The sequence below is a fragment of the Metarhizium album genome, assembly GCF_000804445.1.
Source record: "Metarhizium album ARSEF 1941 chromosome Unknown scaffold_13, whole genome shotgun sequence".
In the NCBI taxonomy this organism is placed as follows: domain Eukaryota; kingdom Fungi; phylum Ascomycota; class Sordariomycetes; order Hypocreales; family Clavicipitaceae; genus Metarhizium; species Metarhizium album.
In genome coordinates this window covers 550,393-572,189 of record NW_024467587.1, presented here as the reverse complement: position 1 = coordinate 572,189, position 21,797 = coordinate 550,393, and the positions used below count along the sequence as shown (strand labels likewise).

Sequence of the window (21,797 nt, the reverse complement as noted above, 5' to 3'; positions counted from 1 at the left end):
TGATATGGATGGGGACCGGCTCTGAGCAATGAGTCAGGTCAATGCTCTGTATAACAATATCCGAAAAGTGAAGAGACGCCTGGGTCCTGCCTGCCTAAACATTACAATGTAACTTACATGCCTGTGTACTTTAGGTATGCACCTTCTTAAAGCAGCTCGATTTGAAACCAACTCTGGTTCCTTCCCAGCCGTTCCAGCCGTTCCAGTTCATGCCCTACTTGGCATCGCTGCACAGCTCCTGCCTCGGATCGTCAGGCAGCCATCGGATTTCGGCCATCTAGCTTTCTTCACTTTCGTCATCTCAAATCATTATTATTTCCTAGCGTCATGTCAAGTGGGACGCTTTTCTGTCCGTCTCTCACATTGCCCTTTCTTTGTTTCTTTGTTTCGTTTTGTCTCCTCAAATTTCCTCATCTGTGATTTCGTGTGCTGCTTAAACTCGCCAGCAGACACCATATCAATGACCAGTTCCAGATAGGCGTCATCTGGCTGCCTCAAGGCAAGAGGCACCGAAATTGTAAATGACTCGGTTGGTATTGTGCAATAAGACCTACAGCAGTCTACAGCAGAGCGATAAGACGATCAATATCTTTAGCTTGAAGCCAGACACATCAGATCTGGCAGCACAGGTGCATGACGACACCATACAAGCGTGTACATTGGCCAGGCGGTGAATCAATCAAGAGCTAATTGGCACTAGATTAGTTGACTACGGACTGAGTCAAAAAGCAGCTCCTTTTATTATGGCATTTCCTTCTCTGAACTCTGTCCGACTCTTCAAACAACAACGACGAGAGCATTACAAATAGGTACATGAAATTCAAATCAGTGGATAGCTCAGGCAGGCCATTTACGTGCTGAGTCACCGAACGCAGTCATTCTATCCCATTGAAGTTGACAATCAATGAATGAGTTTGGTGGACGAGCTGTCACTAGGAAATGCCGACCTAACCTACCAGACGAGGAAAGACCACGAGGCTGGTTGTGTTGAACCATAGATATTTGGCCAAGACGATACCTATGCCCTTTCTTTTTCCACGCTTTCGGCCATTGGACGGCATTTAAGACCTTCCGAGTTATGGTAGTACGAGGTGGTGTCAGTGCTCTCATCTGACATTGATTGGCTTACCACTCGGCACTTAGGGGCTGTTGAAGATTTGCGCACGTATGCACGTATGCGTGCGTACGTGCGGACGGACACAAGAGCCCTGAGCTTTGGGAAAAATCGACTAGATTATCCTGAAAGAAGGTAACGCACGTTGGATGGCTGAAGTTGACGTTTACTTGACCTGCAACGGCTTCAAACAGTTTCATCTGAAAGCCACTGTGGATTGGAAGGGTGATAATAAGTTGTAGTAGCAACTCGACTGGCGTTCTGTGTGAGCCCAGTTTACTATGGAAGTTAAATCGAAGCACCCGAGCATTCACATGCGACCTGTTGAAGCTGAAGATGGCTTCGGGATCAAGACGCAAGACGTGACCACAAGATCCCTTGTTTCAGGAGCGTGTACTTGCGGGGTATGACGTCTTGGGCATTTTTGTCCAGCTGACTGGTCCTATTCCAACAGAGAAAGCATAGATCAGTTACAAGGAATCGAGAGAGGCACAAGTTTTGTCAAGCATGGCAAGACGCCGCACAAGAATCTTGTCGAGGACCCGGGCGGTACTGTACAGATGTCCACGGTAGAATTCCGGCCCGCTTGAAGCTGTGCATGTCTAGAAAATGGGGTGGCCAGTCGCTATGATGGCCGGGATAATTTCACAATCACTCAAGCTAGTCTGTCTTAAGGGACGGCCAGGACGGGTAGCGGCGCGCGATGCAACTCTCATTTGATGGGTTTGTCGGCGGTGTAGCGCGCCACTAGAAACACTAGCAGCAAACGCTCATGCCATTGAAAGAAAAGAAGTGTTGGCGATGGTCGATGCTGGCTGGAGACTGCGGCTCCGGCGCCTGCGTGTCTGGGCGAGTTGAGTAAAAGGATGACGTTCCTCCATTGTGCTGATGGGCTGTTTGGTTGTTGGCGACAATATTCGGACCTGTTGTCGTAAGTGTGGGTGAGCATGCAGGTTTGGCCAATGCGCGTCCTCGAATATTAACCAAGTACTTAAGTACATAATAATAACTTATCATGTGCTACAACTCCGTACTCCGTGCTTCTCGGTAGGTCTAAGGTACCTATCTGCCTACTCAAGGTACTTCAGTACTTGACTATTAGGTACCTAGGTACCTAAGGTATGGAGCATCAGCCAAACACCAAGTCTGTATGGAGGGAGGCGGCCGATGAGGTCCCACTCCCCATGTGCGCCAGCTCGTCAACACCTTCTCTCTACAGCAAGCTCCCCCTTCGTCCTCGTCAACCGCCATGCCATGGCGATATCTGTCGCCCGCCAGGCCGATCAATGTCTCTTCCAACACTACCTGATTACGACCACGGCGACGCCGATGACGATAGTACCTACTCGATAATCTCGACGTCGCCGGATCTGGACATCGCAACCTCTCCTAGCGAGTATGGTCACGACGATGTCGACGATGATTTCGAACGGTTTTCTCTCGATGGAGATGGTATTGGCGATGGCGACGGCGTCAACTCAGAAATCTCGTGCGGATGCTCCACTTCAGTGACGCCAAGCGCGTACGAGGATGAGGTAGCATATGGTCGACGCTACCACGGTTTCCGTAAGGGCCGCTACCCGTTGCCCAACGATGACTTGGAGCAGCGACGCGAGGAAACAAACCATGCTTTGATGCTGGAACTTACTGTATGTACCTGGGTCTTGTTTGGCATACGAGTCAGCATTTGAGGCACATTTGTTTTCCCCTACCAAAACATCAAATTCCGAAGACTAATAGCTACCTAGGGTGGACGACTTTTTTACTCCGACATCGGCAAGTTTCCGCACAAAATCATTGATATTGGAACAGGAACCGGTATTTCCCCCCCCCTTTTGTCACGGAGGAATACCGATCCAGTTGACTACGGCGCTAACAAATTTTCCCAGGTACCTGGGCCATAGACGGTAAGCTGGAACAACAAGCTTTGTGGAGGACATTCCAGCTCGACGATTCAGAGCTTCTAACTCGTTCTAGTTGCCGACCAGTACCCAAGTGCAAGTGTCGTTGGAACCGATCTATCCCCCATACAGCCGAAATGGGTACCTGTAAACGTGCGAATGTACGTGGACGATTGCGAAGAGCCTGATTGGCTCCATGGCTCCAACTTTGACATGGTACATTTTCGCGGCATGGCTGGCACTCTACGAGACCTGGACAGAATGTTGAAGAGAACTTATCCGTACGTTTTTATTTATTTATTTTTTTTTTTCAGATACTAGCCGAGGAGTGTACGGCTAATCGCGTGGCAGACATGTGCGAGATGGCGGATGGGTAGAATTTCACGAATTCATCCCTCAAATTTTATGTGACGACGGGACAATGAGCGAAGAAGACCCATTACGAATATTTTTCGACGCCTCGACACAAGGTCTGAGGACCTTTGGGGGCGAGCCTCTGAGAGCGCTGAATTTGGAGGAGACACTTGTTGGCGCCGGCTTCACAAATATCCACGTCATCACGAAGAAAGTGCCCATCGCCGCCTGGCCACGAGATAAACACCTGAAAACTGTTGGCATGTTCACAAGGGCGGTCATATTGGATTCGCTTGGTGCTCTCGCAGCCAAGCCCCTGGCAGCCCTGGGAATATCTTCAGAAGACCGCCGAGCTCTAGTCACACAAGTGAAACGAAGCCTGAATGATCGAAGAATACACCGTTATATGAAGTTTGTCACTTGTTACGGGCAGAAGAAGGAGAATCTTTGAGTCAGCCTCGCCTTCTTTTCAGTAACGGGTGACTGACTTTACGAATAGAAGGATAGCCAGGCCCTTTCAGGAAAGGCGACGCAAGAGAAGTAGCGCTGTACAAAGACTTGTTGTGATTACTACTAATGCTATTTTTACTGGGCCTTTGTTGGATTTGCCTGTTTATTTATTGACGCGTTTACTTTTCTTTGGTACTAAGCATCTTGCGAGGTCGCCGCTTTTTAATAGGCTTAATGTCTTTCCTGTTTTTTTTTTTTTTGGTGATGGAAATGGCTGAGTCGGGCGTTAATATTTGACATGGGTGCGACGGGAATGCAGTTATCAGCAACTAGTGCGAGGAGAAGAAAAAAAAGAAAGAAAACAATCCTGTCTTCTAATAATTTACCCGACTATGGAAAAAGCGACATGTTTTTATTCAGAATCTGGTCGAGTGATCCAAGATCGGATCCAGAGTTGTGTCCAAGGGCGCGTGGCGGATGGATGACAAAGCACCCCTCAGCGCCTCCCAGGGTCAGCTCCACCAACTTTTCAAATCTCGAAAGCATCACGTAGCAACTTCCGCCCATCAAGATGGAACATCAATGATCACACCATCTCCCCCGCAAACTGAAGTACGTCGCCTCACGTCGCCTCACCTCGCAAGCAGCTCGAGAAAGCCGCAGTTGAGAGCCCCAACACTCTAGAAGACCCCGCCAGCATGGCGACGGCGACGGCGACGGCAACGGCGACGGCAACGGCAGCGGCGACAGCAGCGTCCTCCATCCTCAACCACTCGTCGCAAACGTACAACTTCCGCTTCTCGCCCTTCCTCCGCGCCACATACCAGGTCGGCCTCCCGCTCGACCGGCCGGTATGCAAAGCCTACCAGAGCGGCAGCTGCCCCAACGGGACGCGCTGCACCGAGCGGCACGTCCAGGACTCCAAGACGGCACAGGCAACGGGCGGCCTCAACTCGCTCGTGTGCAAGCACTGGCTGCGCGGGCTCTGCAAGAAGGGCGAGCACTGCGAGTTCCTGCACGAGTACAACCTGCGCAAGATGCCCGAGTGCAACTTCTTCATGAGGAACGGGTACTGCTCCAACGGCGAGGAGTGCCTGTACCTGCACGTCGACCCGTCGTCGAGGCTGCCGCCCTGCCCGCACTACGACATGGGCTTCTGCCCCCTCGGGCCGCTGTGCTCCAAGAAGCACGTCCGGAGGAAGCTGTGCGCCTTCTACCTGGCGGGCTTTTGTCCCGACGGCCCGAGCTGCAAGGCTGCGCACCCCAAGTGGAGCAAGGACCTGGACAGGCCGACGGTCAAGACGGACAGGAAGGAGGATGAGGATGGCCACGTGGACGGGGTGACGAGGGGCGACGACGATGGCGAGAGGACGGCGAGAGAGGGGCTGGGACGCGGCGACCGCGACAGGGATAGGGATAGGGACCGCGACCGCGACCGCGATCGGGATAGGGACGATGGGAGGCATGGCGGCAGATTCAGAGGCGGTGGGAAATGGAGAGGCGGACGAGGCGGCAGGTTCAGAGGAAGGGGCCATTGATTGCCGTCGAGACAAGGTCCGGAGGATGCAACGCTACTTGATGCTTTGCGTCGACTTTTGTACAAAAAAACTTGGCCGTTTCTTTGGGACTTGATACCCTAGGTTTAAAGGAGCAATGGAATCAAATCAAATGACGAGTCAGAGCGGCCTGTGAGTCTGTGACTGTTGTAGATTCGCTCAAAAAAAAAGTAGACACATATTTTGTATATTCGTTTACGACTTATTCCTGAGTGGTCATAAGATACATGTGATTTGGCAGTATATCAATCTCCAGTTCTCATTCTTTGCATCACGCTCGGGGAGAACTCGTCACTGGAGGCACCAAGAGACTACTATCGGTCGCGTCAGCACTCCATACATTGCGCTCAGAGGGAACCGCAATGAATTCGTTTGAAGAAGTCGTCGCCCCCTCGCCATCCTCGCTTTCTTCGAGCTCCGAGCCGTCGTAGGAACTACTCTTCCAGGTCGACAGCTCGTCCACCTTCCGGATGCCCATCATCCAAGAAACAAGACTGCGGGGGACCCATCGCCCAACAAAGCCGTATACACTGGATCCGAGGCCGATACGGACCGTGTCTCTGGTCACGGAACCATCCATGACATCAAACACGGCATTGTGGAGTCGGCGGAGGGAGCTGCCTTCCAAGCCGCGGATTCGACCTCCAGAGATGGCGGAGCTGGTTTGAGCGACGAAATTGCGTCCGTAGACGTGTCGTGCGCCATCGGGCCAGCTCAGGGGTTCTTGGGGGCTTCCTGCAGAGATCAGCCCTTGGTTGGAGATGGCCGCCCGCGAGGGCACGAAGCTGGAAAAGTCAAAGGTGCCGAGCTGCATGTGCGTCACCGGGATATCGAGGGGTCGAAGCTCGGCTGTCAAAACTTCGGTAAAGGCTGAAAGGGCGGAGCACACGGTCGCTTCAGGGGCGTGGAATGGCGGGTTGATTGAGGAAATGATGGAGGGCGTGAAGACGAGGACCTTTGGAGGGACCCATTTCTCGCCCACTGGCTGCAGACGTGATGCAAGCAGTGGAAGGAAGGACTGTATTGTGAGGATTGGTTGAAGCAGATGTGTGTTGAATAGATGGGCGAAGCTCGATGGCGGGATGGTGGCGATGGGAGACGTTTGGTAGTGTAGACTGGGGATTAGGATGACGGACTTCAGAGTCAAGCTATTCGGTTTGATGTGAGGCCCGGGGGATTGAGGAGATTGCAAAAAGGCTGCGAAGCGTTCGATGGCGGCGCCGGCTTGAGGGGGCTGACGAAATCAATCAACACCGATTTTTGCGACGGCAGACATGGGGGAGTAATGCCACTTACATCAGTCGTATCGATTCTGAGGGGTCGAATGTCCGGTCTGGACAAGGCGTGCACCATACCCTCATCCTCGGCGGCGTTGCATACAATGTAGACAATGAAGCCGCGTCTTTCCATGTCCAGAGACAAAGACTTGGTCAGGGGCAGGGTTGGAGATCCTGCGATAACAACCACCTCTGTACGGCCGCCATTTCTCGCTCGTTTGGCCCTTCTCGTTTTTCTCATAGACCTACTTGTCTGGTATCCTTTGAAAATGACTGTACCGCAAGTGAGGACGATGAGAGTCGTCAGTATCTTATGCCGTGACACCCAATGCTGAACGTTTTCAAACCGCGACATGGAGACGACGGTGGCAGCGGGTTTCGCGGGGGGAGTCGGTCTGGCGTAGTCTGGCAGCCATGTTGCTTGTGAAAGTGTCTCGCGAAGGATCCTGGCGGCTTGATCGACGTTTTCATCTATGTATTCGGCAACGTGGTTGGAGTATTGCTTGAGCTGGGGCGGAATGTGCGCGAGCTGTCGTCCGGCAGGGACAGCTTGAGTCAGCAACGGGGGAGACGGCAACGGATGAGATCGGCAAGAGCATGACGGAGTGAGCTTACCACGACATGAAAAAACTGCTGGTCGTCGGCAGACATGATGGAATATGCGCGTTATGACATGAAGGCAACGAGACGTCGTCGGGTTAACATGGCCAAACAATTGCTTTGGAGTCTGGACTTTGTCTCCTTGTTGCTGTGGAGAAACAGGTGTTGCGCTTCCGCAAATGCCGTGTGCCTTTTGCAGGGATGCCGGGGGGGGGGCATGAATACCTACTAGGTACCTGCTAGCCATAGATAAGACAGGCTGGTAAATAGGTACATGTTTGTATTGATGTGACCGCCCCTTCCGTGATTGGCTGGAAAGGGAAGGGAAACTCTTGAGCATGTCGGCGCGCGATCTCACGGAAAACCCAGAGTGACAGCTACCTGGGTGTTCTTGAGCCTTTCCAGGAACTGATGGCGAGAAGACTCGGTCCCGGACGACTGGGCGCCTTTCCAGACGACAAAAGCTGACGAAGTGGAGTTTACAAACAGCTCTCACTTGGCATTGCTTCAGCTGACGCAAGAAATGAGTAAAATTCAGGGACTAGCAATTGATGTCAACCGTAAATATAGACAGGATACGGCACGCCCTTTGGTCGCATCATCATGGCCATGCACATGTTAATTAAAGGTTGAGGCTGATGAGTGACCAAACATGCGAGTGGCCTCCACTCAGGAACATCGGAGCGGCCATCGGAGGAGGAATGGAGCATTCAATCAATGTCCGGGGTCGGACGGAAGGCGGCGACTGCAGCAAGAGCCAGAGGCCCAGAGCTACATCGGAGCCCCAGCCCAACCCAGACAAAGCCGTGTTAATCTTGCGCTGAGAACCCCCGTAGATCCCCGCATGGCTGCCCGCTGGTGCTGTGCTGGAGCCTGGAGAGGCTTTTGTTCTTGTCAACGACGGCGACAAATTGGCGGCGCATTCTGACCACTGGGATCATCCCACCGTGAAGTGGCCGGTTATCGACGGGTTCTGTTCCCGGGGCGGTCGTTCCTGCCTCCAGCCTCCTCTTCCCTTCCCTGGCTGGTGCGCGTGCGTATTTCCTTTCCGGGCTCTCCGCCCTCGTGACTTGCCCACTTGCCATCACTTACAACTTGCACATCCCGACCACCCACTGGACTTGAGCCTTGGTGACCCTCGACTTCCCTCCTTCAATATCACCGTCCAACAGCATCCAACAGCCTGCCGAGTCTGGCTGGGCTGCTTACTCTCACTCTCAAACCATGCTTCTAGATTACCTGCAGCACCGCCGTGATTGGTAAGTGCTCATCATGTTGTTCGAGCGCCCTTTCTCCCCTCAACACATACGCACCGCTGTTGCTGTTGTTGGTCAACGCTGGCCAGGCCGTTAACTTGACCCCTCGTCACCAATTCCCATCTCTCTGGACTCTCCCAACGCCCGACTTCTGTTGAATCCACATTGACACATCATAGCCGGTTCAAGCAGGATGAGCGTGTGCGTCGTATTCGCGCCCTGACTGCCTACCATGCTCCCTTTAGTCCATTGGACCGGGAGATCATCAACAAGCCCATTGAGGAGCTTGTCCAACAAGTACACGAGGATCCGAGCAGGGCTGCGGACCTCCTTCGGACCTATGGAAAGGTCGCGTTAAAAGCCCATGAAAAGACCAACTGTGCTACTGAAGTTCTCATTGAGGATGCGGAAAAGTGGATCAAGGACGGTTCCATCAACCTCAAGGGTCCTCTTGCTGGCATCCCCGTCAGCTTGAAGGACACCATTGATGTGAAGGACTATGATAGCTCCGTCGGCGTGACATGTAATGTTCACAAGCCCAAGACTGAAGATGGTGTTACTGTCAAGCTGTTGAAGGAGCTTGGAGCTGTTCCCTATATCAAGACCAACATCCCCATCACACTCCTTAGCTTCGAGTCCTCCAACGATCTGTGGGGTCGTTCTACCAATCCTTACAACAGCAAGTACACTCCAGGTGGCTCTACTGGCGGCGAGGGTGCCCTTCTTGCTCTGGGTGGCCGAATTGGTATTGGTAGTGATGTTGCTGGCAGTGTCCGATGTCCCGCGCATTTCTCTGGTATCTACTCTCTCAAGTGCTCGACTGGTCGATGGCCCAAGCTTGGCATGACCACCAGCATGCCCGGGCAGGACGGCATTCCCGCCGTATACAGCCCAATGGCACGGACACTGAATGATCTCTTCTACTTTACACGCGCTGTCCTCGAAAAGGGCACATTTAACTACGATTACTCCTGTCACCCTATCCCTTGGAGAGCAGATGTTGTCGAAGAGTACAGAAAGAAGAAGGTTATGCGAGTCGGCGTTTTGCGAACAGACGGCGTTGTTGACCCCAGCCCGGCTTGCAACCGGGCTTTGGAGATGACCGAGGCTGCTCTTCGTCGAGCAGGCCACGAGATCGTCGAAATGAACCCGCCCGAGCCCTATGAAGCGCTATATCTGGCTTCCCGTCTCCTATGTGCCGACGGTCTTGATACCGTTGGCGGATTCTTCAGGACTGGCGAGTGGAACGACCGAGGTGTAGCTCAGATGCGATTCTACGCGAAGCTTCCTAGACCCGTCAAGTACTTGTACTACCTCTGGGTTCGATACATCCGCCGCGATATACCGTGGGCTGGTCTGCTTCGTGACTGGCATCACACTACCACTGCGGAATACTGGGCGCTCATTGGGCGCAGAGAAGCTTACAAGAGAAAGTGGTGGGAATACTGGCAAGCAACCAACCTGGATTTTATCATCGCGCCACCCAATGCCACACCTGCCCTTCCTCATGACGGTATGCATGATGCTGTCAGCAGTTGCGGTTATACGTTTATGTTCAATTTGGTAAGCAAAGATATAGCCGCGAACGATTGACACGGTCGCTAACAAGATATGACTAGCTCGACTATAGTGCCGGCGTTATCCCCGTCACACATGTAGATAAGGCCAAGGACCAACTGCCCGCAGGCTTCAACATTCGCAAGCTGAACGGCATTGCCCGCGGTGCTTACAAGCTGTATGACGCGAACGACATGCATGGGCTCCCTGTCGGCGTCCAGGTCATTGGAAGGAGGTTAGAAGAAGAGAAGGTTCTCACTTTGATGGAGCGCGTAGAGGATGCTCTCGGGGACGACAAGTTCAAGTTACTGGAGGTTGATTGACTTGCCTAGTGACGCGAGTGGGACGGCTCCGTGTTTTATTTTCTCTTTCCCTTTTCTGCTGACGAAAGATGGATGAGTCTGGGACTCTTGGCTCTAGTAACTTGGAAATGTTTGCGTCGTTCTATCTCATAAAGCAATGCAACGGCCGCAGAGACGATCACCTACATGGCAACAACCATGCAGCGCAATGGCCATGTTTGAAATAAAGCACCTGCAGGGCCCATGCGAATGAACCTGCCACCAGACTAGAAGGATAGAAAAGAACTATTCAAGGAAATTCTAGATATTGGCCAAGATGATGTGCATCGCTACATGTAGAGGGACAATTGAGAAGCACACATAGTGCACACTGCAGAGTCCAGACCCTACAAGGATGTGGTGATTAGTCATTCCCGCCGAAACTTCCAGAGCCACTCACGCACAACTTGAGGCACCCACTCAAGCAGCATTCACACCAAATAGCTTATTCAACTCACCATTCGCCGCCACAAGGCATTGCGGCCTTACGCGTCCACGCATCAACGCGTGGCCTGGCCGGCGCCCGTCTCTAACATGCAAATCTCACTTCTCCCCTCCTTGCGTTCTCGGCCCAAACGTGCACAGAACATCAGTGCAGCGGAGCGGCGGGCATCGACCGTCGTTGACAAAGATGCCTGAACACGAGGGCCTGGTAGGCTCCTACGTGCACCTGGCAAGGGAGCCGCGGGCAAGCGACGCCCTGCATGCTTTGAAGAAGATTGCTTCGCAAGTGAAGCCGATTATGAGGGCTCGCGGATGGAAAGTCGGCCAGTTGGCCGAGTTTTACCCCAACGAGACCAACTTGCTAGGTACCTTGCTTGACTACCACGCTGTGCACCAGCCATTTACTTGGGTCCCTCGCTACCTAGGTATCTATACAGAGGACATGGGACTGATGAAAGATTTGCACGGACAGGTTTGAATGTTAACAGAGGAGCCAAGATATTACTTCGACTGCGATATCCAGGAGACAAGAGCCAGTTCCTCCCGTTTGAGAACGTGCTGGACACGATGCTCCACGAGCTGGCGCACATTGTTCATGGCCCGCACAACCAGCAGTTCCACGCTCTCTGGGACCAGCTGCGCGACGAGTGCCAGGGCCTGATGATGAAGGGATACACGGGCGAGGGATTCCTCGGCAAGGGACGCCGGCTGGGGGGAGCGAGCATGCCAGACCGGGAGGCACGCCGTCTCGCCCGAGAGGCAGCCGAGAAGCGGCGCATCCGCGCATCACAGGCCATTGGGTCCGGCCAAAGACTGGGTGGACATGGGCCTCGGCCCGGCCAGGATATCCGACAGGTCATTGCGAGTGCTGCTGAGAAGCGAAACGCCGTCCTCAAGGGCTGTGGCAGCGGGCGGTATAATGATGGGGAAATTGTCGAAATCGCCGACGCGGCCACCAGGAACGGCTTCCAAACACAAGCCGAAGAGGACGAGGCCAACGAAATCGCCATTGCCCAGGCCCTATGGGAACTTGTCCAGGAAGAGGAGAAGGCGAAACATGGACAATCGTACGTACGGCCGTCGCCTGACCGCCCAGAAGGACCACGCGCACGCGGGCCTCTCACGCGGGGAGCGACTGGCGAACGTGATCAAGCTTCGCGTGCTGTCGCTGCCGCTCAAGCGTCGACCGCCCGAGAGCCGAAGGACCGAGATCAAGGCAACACGGATTATGGGAACCGTAGGGACCCGGGGTTTTGGGTCTGCGAACTTTGCACGTTGCACAACCCGCCACAGTATCTCTGCTGTGAGGCCTGCGGGTCGCAACGGAGCCAACAAGTCAAGATGACCAATTCTGTGGAGCCCATACTAAGCGAGCCTCGGAAAAAGGAGACGAGTATGATGTCGGATTCGACCACGATAGACTTGACGGGACATGGGGCGCCGAAAACGAAAAGGCATCAGGAAAATACGGCCGTAAGGACGCGGACCCACGACGCTGCAGCCTCACCCTCGACCACCCCAGAAGCGCCCTGGGTCTGGATATGCACCTTCTGTGGGACAGCCATGGAACGACAGTGGTGGACGTGCTCTCTGTGTGGCAAGATGAAGGAAAGCTCCAAGTAGGGCGTTTTGTGATGGATGCGTACATGACGGATGGCGTGTTCATACAGCTCGGTGTACAGCAAACGAGCAGATAGACGTATACATGTAATTGTGTCAGGACAGAGCGACACGTGTGAGACGGTTGGTTATAGCGGATTTTCTTTTCTTCTAGGAAGGGGAAATCCGCCATTCGTTACGTCAAGTTACATTACATCGCTTTGGCGCGGGATTGTGCCTGTATGCCCAAGTAACTACTGAACTGGTGCGATGCGCAAGAGAGAGGCGTAGAGTTGACAGAAAGCCTCGTCTTGTGTAGGGCACGAGTCTTGGCACGACTTGAAGTGGAAGGTCGCTTCCTCAGAAACAAAGACTGGTGGTGGTGGTGGTGGTGGTGGTGGGTGATGCAAGGCCAGAAGACGAGGAAAAATGCCGATTGGAAGCGGACAAGATCGGCTGGTGGATGGCAAAAGAGGAAAGGGAGAGGGGGGGACCCTGGACCGTGGACTTGAATGCCGTGCCACCCACTGGCTGGCAGGGGTCGTAATTGATAGTAGTACAGTAAACCAGGTCTATAACGATATCCTTCGTGAGGCTTTTTTCATCGTCATATAGCGACTATCGTTAAGGTGCGACTTTTGTGGGGCTTGTACTTTTTATTGCATTTACTAGGGAATTACACTTAAGGATATTATAAAGTACATATTAAGAGAAAGCAGCAAAATTTAGCCCTACTATAAGGAGATCCAGCCCCACTATAAGAAGTCCCAGCCCTTAAAAGTGGGGCCTTATAACGATAAAATGTATAGTGACTAAGACTAAGCAAAAAGTCAACGGATATTGTTAGTAACGCGACTATTAACGATTTACTAGGGAAAAACCTTAGATGACTGTGAATTATCGTAAAAACCCGAATTTCGCTATAACACAGGATCGTTATAGACATAGTTTACTGTAGTACAGAGTAATGAGGTTCTTTTTTGGGGGCTCACGGGTTGGGGAGCGACCAGATGATGTTGGTTCATGAAGACTCGAGTTTAATCGCGTGCGTCGTCGGGACTCGGGACTCGGGACTCGGGAATGACTGACTGACTGACTGACCGAATGGCCGGCCGACAGCTCGTCGCTCGCATTCATCTGTGCATGGCTTCGCCTTGGCGGAAAGGGCCCAGACCCAGCCCCAGCCGCGCACAGGCTACATACAGCACAGGCGCGCAGGCAATCAACTTGATGCGAGCCGAAAAGGAATCTTGTGCGGCAGAGTACGAGCAGCACCTCCTCCGTACTCGGTTACTCCGTACGTACATGGGCCGTACGCTCATCCAGGAGCACTTCAAAGCCACCAGGGCCCGAATCCAGGTGCTGCGCCATGACGGAGGAGAAAAATTTGCCGTGGATCGTGCGCTGAAATGCACACATAAATAGAAGTCGGAATCAGGGACAGGTTGACGCCTGAATTGAAACGGCCAGAATGTGGTCAAGGAGTCGGGCGCGTACGTAGATACAAGCTGGTCTGGACTCTTGCCCCCCCTTGGTTTGCCCCCCCGGCAAAGGCAACAACAGTCTCAGAGTCTCAGATTACTTGTCAGGCTTTTTTGGCGCACTTTTACTGGCGTTGGTGTTTTTTTCTCGTCCATGTACGGAGTATGTATGCATGGCTAGCTGCAACAAGCCCCGAAAGGCAACGCTTGGCCGACGTGACACGGTTGCCAAGATGTCTGCATTGTACGGAGTAAAGAAGAGGTCCGAGGCAAACTATGCTGGGTTATGCTGCGAGCGATTTCGGCTCGTCGCACTCCGGTACGGTCGTGCTGCCCCCAACCTGCCGGCCCTGGAAACGGTTCCCACTTGTGCCTGGGCGCAAGGCCAGCAGGGCGGATTGTCGAAATGGTGGTGGTGGCTGGACGGATGCTTTCCGCACGCTAGTTTCAGCCACGCCCGGCATTGGGAGAATGTGTCTTCTCTTCATTCAAACAATGGCTGCCGGGCCCATCCCAGACGGAGCCTGCGCCCAAGTGTAGAGGTATGGATTGTTGACTTGGTGGCATCGAATCCGTATGGCCATGACCTCGATAGGTTCAGCATGTCGCCCGCCGGCCTCTGCATGTAGCTGCGTAGTAGTAGCTGTATTTGCAGGGTCCTCCCCCTTGCTGGACTCTTTCGTCGAGTGTGGTTCATGCCGGCACCCTGTGTCGCGATTTGGATCAGTTGCGGACGCCATGAGGCCGCTTGCTGGAAGACTCACAATAGCGCTTTCATGCAGCCACCCAGCAAGGCCTTTTTATCGACCCTTCTGGACCGTTGTCCAGCTTGGGACAAGGCCCTGCATCACAAATCGGAAAATCGGCCGTGGCCCGCAGACAGACTTTGAAGCTGGGGTGCGTACATGGACAAGTTTGGGACCTGGGACCTGGGACATGGGGTCTAGGGTCTGCCATCTGCCATCTGAAACTCGGGAGTCGGGACAGAGCCACGGTGTCCAATAAAGATTCGTGCAAACTATAATTATAGGAGAGGGCGTGTGCGTTCGTTGGTGCTGGATGGTAAATTCCATCGAGGCTCAGGTTGTGTGTGTCGGCCTATGGTCATGTCTGGGCTCGTGTGTTGCTGATGCATTGGCGAGACGGAAGGGGTCCTTCTCTCCAAGGAGGCAAGGAACAAGAAGGGCACAGGCACTGTAAGTAGTAAGTAGGTCCTCCCGTCGACGGTCCTCCCGTCGACCGTGTGGAAAAGTACGGAGTCAACTGCAGGTTTGTCCGACCTCATGGCCGAGAGCTCGGCCCCGTCGAGACCGCCAAGTCGGGGTCTCGCCAGGTCGGTTGTCGTGACCTTGGACAACTACGTGCTCTTTGGCATCAAAAGTTTGGTCTGGATCGAGACCTAGTCGGCTGACATGATCGGCTTGAGCATTTCCGATGGGCACTCCCGGCGCTTGTTGGCCAATTCTTCTTTGACTGTCGACTGAAGTCGCTGGTTTGCTTGGGGTCCCGCTGCTGGAGGTCTGTTTGTCTGTCCTGTGCTTGTGTGCTCGTCCGTTGCGTGCTTGTGTGCTGTCTTGCTGTCTTGCTGTCTTGCTGTCTTGCTGTCTTGCTGTCTTGCTGTCTTGCTGTCTTGCTGTCTTGCTGTCTTGCTGTCTTGCTGTCTTGCTGTCTTGCTGTCTTGCTGTCTTGCTGTCTTGCTGTCTTGCTGTCTTGCTGTCTTGCTGTCTTGCTGTCTTGCTGTCTTGCTGTCTTGCTGTCTTGCTGTCTTGCTGTCTTGCTGTCTTTCTGTCTTGCTGTCTTGATGCCTGTTGCCTGTTGCCTGTTGCCTGTCGTCTGTTGCCTGTTGCCTGTCGTCTGTCGTCTGTCGTCTGTCGTCTGTCGCCTGTCGCCTGTCGCCTGTCGTCTGTTGTCACTTTTTGATTCCGGTCTGCACCTGCCAGCTGCCAGCAAAGCCTTGCAAAAGAAAAGACGGCTGGTGGCACCTGGGCGTCGCAACATTAAAGCTTTAATATTAAGCTCGGGACGCCCACCAATCAGCCCGCGTCGCCTCATCTCTGATCTCCATCTCATGCACGTCTTTCGTCGTCGTCGTCGTCGTCGTCGCCGCCGCCTTCGTCTTCGTCCTCTTGGCACGCCAGTGACCAGACCGTCTTTGCCGTCACCCCTCCCCCCCCTCGCCATCCTCCATCTCCGCCAGATCCTCCACTCCCCCCCACTCCTCCATCTTCTTCGCCGTGCTGGTCCACGGACCAGGTCTCAGCCGCCGCCGGTGGTGGTACATACGTACTGCATACAAGCGCAAGCCATCCCAGAGCCGTCCAGGATCCCGGTCGCTCGACGCTCGCTCCCATCTCGTCGAGAATACTACCGTGCTGCTAATGCAGAGTTCGGCTGGTGTCTGGAAACGCATGGACAATGCTCCTGTCGTTCAGAATCCAGAAACCACTCTTGCTTCCGCTCCGCCTTTCTTTCATCATCGACACTAGCGACTCGGCTTTGATTCTACGTCATGGTTTCTTCCATTTGCCATCCCGGTCTCGTCTAGACGCTTCCTCAACCCTTTTCTCGGAGGGCCAGATGACGTTCACATCGCCGACATTCCAGAAGCAGCCGTCCAATGACTTCATGACAATACCACCTCCATCCGTACTGCCAACGACAACCTGGAGCATCTCTGACCCGCTGCACCAGCCAGCCCAGCCAGCCCAGCAATATCAAAACACGACCCGGTTTCAAGATTTGCTACTGCCGTGCCCGAGGGGACATTTTTGCTTCCCGGATCGAGGGCGGTCGCGGACCGTCCCGGAGTCGCTCCATCTCCCATGTGCTAGCTAACGTTGGCGTGCGACATGATGGCTTCCGAGAATTTGAATTTGGCAGAGGACGACCAAGCCTCACAACCACACGAGCTCGCAGGCCCTCGCAATGACCGTGACCCAAAGCAACCTGCCTTGGAAGCACTGAACGCTACGCCGACTCATCACGATGAAACTCCTCGTCTGACCGAGGGCCACCGATTCCTCCGGAACCCCCTCGGACTCGCACATCAGGGGGAGCGATTGAGATCGCAAAGCCCTCTGCGGCTTCCTATTCCCACCGTCACTCCCGGCCAAGTGGCATTTTCCGCAATGCAGTATCTGCCGGTACCGGTCATTGTCCTCAACAACCTGAAGACTGTGGTTTTAGCAAACGAGGCCATGAGCCGCATGATGGGCTTAACATCCGAGTCCACGCCACAAGATGATGCCGCCGCCGTGCTTGAGCGTCTTCGAGGTCAAACCTTGTCGCAAATTGGAATTGACATGCTGCAGGATGGTCGCCCGGTTTGGATAACCTGGGAGTCTTTTCTGGATAGTTTGGTGCGGGAGGTTGGTGTTCGTCCCCGAGCGTCGGAAGCACAGCAACCTCAATTCCCTCAAGCAAACCCCGGTGGTGCTACTCCTACACTAGGTTCATCGCCGGCTGTCCCCCAGCCTCGCCGTCGATCCGTGGCTGTGCCTTCGCAGGATGCCGTTCTCGAAGTCGTAGTCAGCAGAAAGGACATGAATAGGACCACCTACGACAGCCGGTACAAGGCCAAGGCATCCGAATACCAAGCCTTTGCTAAAATGATTGTGACTGTTTGGGAGATTGAGGATAAGCAAACCTTCTTCACCCTGACTTTCACGAACACCAACTCTGCCGCGTCCTCGCCGTCCAATGCTAAGAAACTCGTCGCAAAGCCGAGTGTCCTGGAGGCTGCTGATCGACGAACCATTGCTGTCTCCTCCCCGTCGTCGGTTGCCTCAAGCCGCGACTCGAACTCGCCTTGCTTCTACAGCCCAGGCATCGTCACCATGTCATCAAGCCCATTTCCTCCCATGGGCCCTCCGTCGCTTGCCTCGCATTCAAGCACCCCATCCCTATTGCAAAAGATAACCCTTATGAAGGATGCCCTGCTTGACAACACCCAGATGCCCATCCTGGCCATATGGAAAGATGGTAGCGTCATCTTCCCCAACAAAGCCGCGAGGCTGCTGTTGTCCTGGGATGCGGATCTAGATAACTGTGCCGATGGCCTCGATCTTTTGGGAAAGTGGGAGGTATGGGATGAGACCTTTGCAAGAAAGTTGGACGTTTCTGAATACCCAATCTCTGTTCTCCTTCGCACAGAACGCCCATTCACGACGATGCGCGTTGGGCTGTTCGATCGTGACGGCAAGAAGCTCGTGCACGATGTGCTTGGCGAAGCAATTCGTGACGATGTCACTGGGGAATTCTTAGCAGCGGTCGTCACGGGCCGAGACGTTACGGTTATAACGGAGCAAATCACTCAAATCAAAGAGCGAGATGACGAGCGCTTCAAGCTTATTTGCGACACGATGCCGCAGTTGGTTTGGACAGCATCCCCAGATGGGCTTTACGATTTCTTCAACACGCGGTGGTATTCGTATACTGGCCTAGCGCCGGAGGAGTGTCTCGGTGTCGAATGGCAGATGCCCTTTCACCCTGATGACAGACAGGAAGCACTAGCTCGATGGGAGCGGTCGTTGGAGACTGGCGAACCGTTTGTCATGGAATATCGTTGTCGAAGTAAAGAAGGCGAGTGGAGATGGTTTTTGGGTCGCGCCTTGGCGGTGAGAAACAAAGACACTGGTGATATTGAGAAATGGTTCGGTAAGGCGATTGCAGCAGCATCTAGTCGTGGGGTGAGTGGGAAACCATGCTGATCAAGAGCATACAGGCACATGTACCGACGTTCACGAGAGCATTGAAACCAAATTCAATGCCAAGCGAACTCGCCAACAGCTCCTTAGCGTCATTGCCCACTCTCAGGTCACGATCTTCACTGTCGACCCAAATCGCCGCGTAAATATGCTCGAGGGGGCATTGATATGGAACCACACATATGAAGACTTTCACGACGCGAGTCGGTGGTATATCGGACAGAACATGTACACCGTCTTCAATCGACTTGTAGATAAGCTTCCGGAAGGCGAGCAACTTGACTTTCTGCAGCCCATCGAGGACATACTGCAAGGACGCACCACCGAAGACGTCAAAGAACACGGCCTAGGTGAGCACGTGAAGATGAGATTCCTATCTGTGGAAGTGAATATCCAAATTATGATGATGGCCAAGGCTGAACAAGAATTTGTCATTAGATGACCGCTGGTACCGAACTCGGTTTCTTCCGATGTATGGCAAAAAGACTAATGACGGCAAGACGACAAGTGATAGTACCATAGAAGGGGTCATTGGTGTTATTATGGACGTTACAGAACTGCGCGACCGGGAAGAGGCCTTGTTGAAACAGTCCCGGGAGAAGCGAAAAGCGGTGGCGAATGAGGCCGCCGCGAAGGAAGCCAACCGATTGAAGAGTCAATTTCTAGCCAACATGTCCCACGAAATCCGGACCCCAATTACAGGCGTTCTTGGCATGGCGGAGCTGCTAAGCGACATGGACTTGGATGAGGAGCAACAGGACTATCTCGACAATATTCAGAGCTCAGCCACGTCTCTGTTAACGGTCATCAACGATATTCTCGACTTTTCCAAAGTGGAGTCTGGTCGGATGGATGTCGAGGAAGTCCAATTCTCCCTGTCTCTGGTCGTCAAGGAAGTTGTGCGAATGCTCAGGTTTGCCGTGGAGCGAAAGAATCTCGATTTCCAGTCGGACATTGGGAGCGATATCGAAAATGACATGGTTGTTATTGGTGACCCCGGACGCGTACGGCAAATCATCACAAACCTACTGACCAACAGTATCAAATTCACAAACCAAGGTTATGTGAGATTTTCCGTCACCACGGAGTCTGAGACGGCCGACTCGATCAACATCAAGTTCGTCGTTGAAGATACCGGCATTGGGATTCAAGAAAACGTGCGCAGGAGGCTTTTCCAGCCTTTCAGCCAAGGTGATGCTTCCACGGCTCGACGATTTGGTGGCACCGGACTGGGTCTCACGATCTGCAAGAACCTCTTGGACTTGATGAATGGACGGATCTTATTGGAATCAAGCGTTGGTGGCGGAACAAAGGCTGCATTTTGGATTCCGTTCAACAAGCCTCACGGGCCGAGACAAACTCACCCAGTCCAGAGCGGGGCCATTCCAGATCGATTGCAATCTGATCTGAGCTTGTCATGTAACAGCTCCGAATATGACCAGGTTGCGGGCACATCTACGGGCTCTGAAGGCGCGGGAATCTCTTCTTCCATACCTCGTCGAGGCCTCTCCGTACGCACGCCTCCCTGCGTCGACCAAGACATGCCTCGAACCGAGCGTGCAAAGACGCATATTCTGGTCGTTGAAGACAAGTAAGTCTCACTCTCTGTTGTTCGCGCCATCGCAAGTGAAGGAGTTCAAAATTGGAAAAATGGTAAAAAAAAAAAATACTGATGACCCGTGCCAGTCCCGTAAATCAAATGATTGCCATCAAGACAATACAGAAACTTGGGTTTCAGGTCACTGCGGCGTGGAATGGCAAAGAGGCCCTGGAGTACCTCATGGCCACTTCTCGAGGCCAAAACATCAAGCCAGACATGATACTCATGGATGTGCAAATGCCAATCATCGACGGATACAAGTGCACGCACCTCTTGCGACACCACACTCCATACAATACGTTGCTGCAGGATGTCCCAATTGTGGCCATGACAGCGTCTGCCATCCATGGCGACCGCGAGAAGTGCAATAGAGCCGGCATGGACGACTACCTGGCTAAGCCGGTAACCATGAAAATACTTGAGAGGATGCTCATACGGTGGTGTCTGTCGCGACGCGAAGTATCGGCAGCCGTAGAGTCTTCAGAGTGCTCCCAGATCAGCGAACATTGCGACAATGCAGGGGTTCCTCACGTTGGACTTGGAGAACAAGCAACCGAGTCCGAGAGAAGGGCTCGAGACGAACGTCATGGCAGTCCCATTACGCCAAGACCTTTGAACGCAGCAAACGGCCAAGCTGAACCATCGCCATTCGATTCTCCTGCCGCACCTAGGTTGAACGTACAGCTGAGACACCAGGAAGGCGACAAGGAATTGTCCAGCATGCTCCAAGAGAATAAGTTGATTGACGCCGCGGGTGGTCCATGCTTCTACCGCACTCCGTCCTTTCCGGGATCCAGCTCTGGAGAGGCGTTGACAGAGGAGAACATGAAGAGGCTGAAAAGCGAGACAAGCCGTCTGGGCAGATAGTGAACTCTTGAGAGACACCACACCCTGCTATTGAAAGAAAGCCTTGGACGTCACGGCGCTCTGCCGACTGCCTTGGACGCGAGAGAGACGAAATCACCCTTCCACATTCCAAACGGACAGATGGTGCAACGAGTCATCTCTCATCGCCGGTCGTTGCGTTCTGCCGAGGAACACATGGACTTCTTGAGAGACACGACATGACGAACTGCCATGAACAAAAAATTATTCGTTGCGTGAAGGCAATTTGCCCCGCGCAGGGGGGGGGGAGGGGTTGGGTTGTTCATGCAACACTTTCAACGAGCGTCAACTGGAATGACCGTAGACGCAAACACGACCATGATACACGCATCGCATCGGGAACACGGATTACAAAAACAGATGAAAAGCCACTAGATTGCTTTAGAAATTGCGAGACATTTGCACCATGGCCGTGGCCGGTTTAGGAAAGAATTCTGAAGGCGGGGGGTGTTTCTTGGAAAAATCCTGAACTAGGGCACACGGCATGGAATGGGAGAGACGCTCGGCGCGGAATATTTCAAGTCAATCTGACATGATTGCGGGTGTATGGTTTTTGTTCAAGCGGTTTTTTTTTCCTTTTCCTTTTATACACATGTTGTGCACACATCTATCTATACCCAAAAGTTGGCTGTACATATGGCCGGTGGCGATAGACGTGCCTCTTGCCGGGTTGGGT

General features: G+C 53.4%; 6 protein-coding genes across 6 annotated transcripts; 5 read left to right on the top strand and 1 right to left on the bottom strand.

Moving 5' to 3' along the window:
- Positions 1-2,400: 2,400 nt before the first annotated feature.
- On the top strand, positions 2,401-3,820 carry MAM_05409 (uncharacterized protein; the record flags this gene model as incomplete). The annotated part of the gene is made up of 5 exons (XM_040824207.1): positions 2,401-2,763; positions 2,863-2,932; positions 3,004-3,021; positions 3,092-3,296; positions 3,367-3,820. The coding sequence occupies 5 exons, from the start codon at positions 2,401-2,403 to the stop codon at positions 3,818-3,820; spliced, it is 1,110 nt and encodes a 369-aa protein (XP_040677919.1).
- A 697-nt stretch (positions 3,821-4,517) lies between these two features.
- MAM_05408 (Zinc finger CCCH type domain containing protein) lies at positions 4,518-5,357 on the top strand (the record flags this gene model as incomplete). Its single annotated transcript, XM_040824206.1, has 1 exon — positions 4,518-5,357. One exon carries the CDS (start codon positions 4,518-4,520, stop codon positions 5,355-5,357), a length of 840 nt encoding a protein of 279 aa, XP_040677918.1.
- A 289-nt stretch (positions 5,358-5,646) lies between these two features.
- On the bottom strand, positions 5,647-7,303 carry MAM_05407 (uncharacterized protein; the record flags this gene model as incomplete). The annotated part of the gene is made up of 3 exons (XM_040824205.1): positions 5,647-6,609; positions 6,672-7,181; positions 7,268-7,303. 3 exons carry the CDS (start codon positions 7,301-7,303, stop codon positions 5,647-5,649), a joined length of 1,509 nt encoding a protein of 502 aa, XP_040677917.1.
- Positions 7,304-8,476: 1,173 nt separating this feature from the next.
- MAM_05406 (amidase protein) lies at positions 8,477-10,388 on the top strand (the record flags this gene model as incomplete). The annotated part of the gene is made up of 3 exons (XM_040824204.1): positions 8,477-8,511; positions 8,688-10,071; positions 10,128-10,388. 3 exons carry the CDS (start codon positions 8,477-8,479, stop codon positions 10,386-10,388), a joined length of 1,680 nt encoding a protein of 559 aa, XP_040677916.1.
- Positions 10,389-11,037: 649 nt separating this feature from the next.
- On the top strand, positions 11,038-12,473 carry MAM_05405 (zinc ion binding protein; the record flags this gene model as incomplete). Its single annotated transcript, XM_040824203.1, has 2 exons — positions 11,038-11,275; positions 11,323-12,473. 2 exons carry the CDS (start codon positions 11,038-11,040, stop codon positions 12,471-12,473), a joined length of 1,389 nt encoding a protein of 462 aa, XP_040677915.1.
- A 4,309-nt stretch (positions 12,474-16,782) lies between these two features.
- MAM_05404 (ATPase-like, ATP-binding domain protein) lies at positions 16,783-21,103 on the top strand (the record flags this gene model as incomplete). The annotated part of the gene is made up of 4 exons (XM_040824202.1): positions 16,783-18,586; positions 18,654-18,986; positions 19,075-20,227; positions 20,323-21,103. The coding sequence occupies 4 exons, from the start codon at positions 16,783-16,785 to the stop codon at positions 21,101-21,103; spliced, it is 4,071 nt and encodes a 1,356-aa protein (XP_040677914.1).
- Between the last annotated feature and the right edge of the window lie 694 nt (positions 21,104-21,797).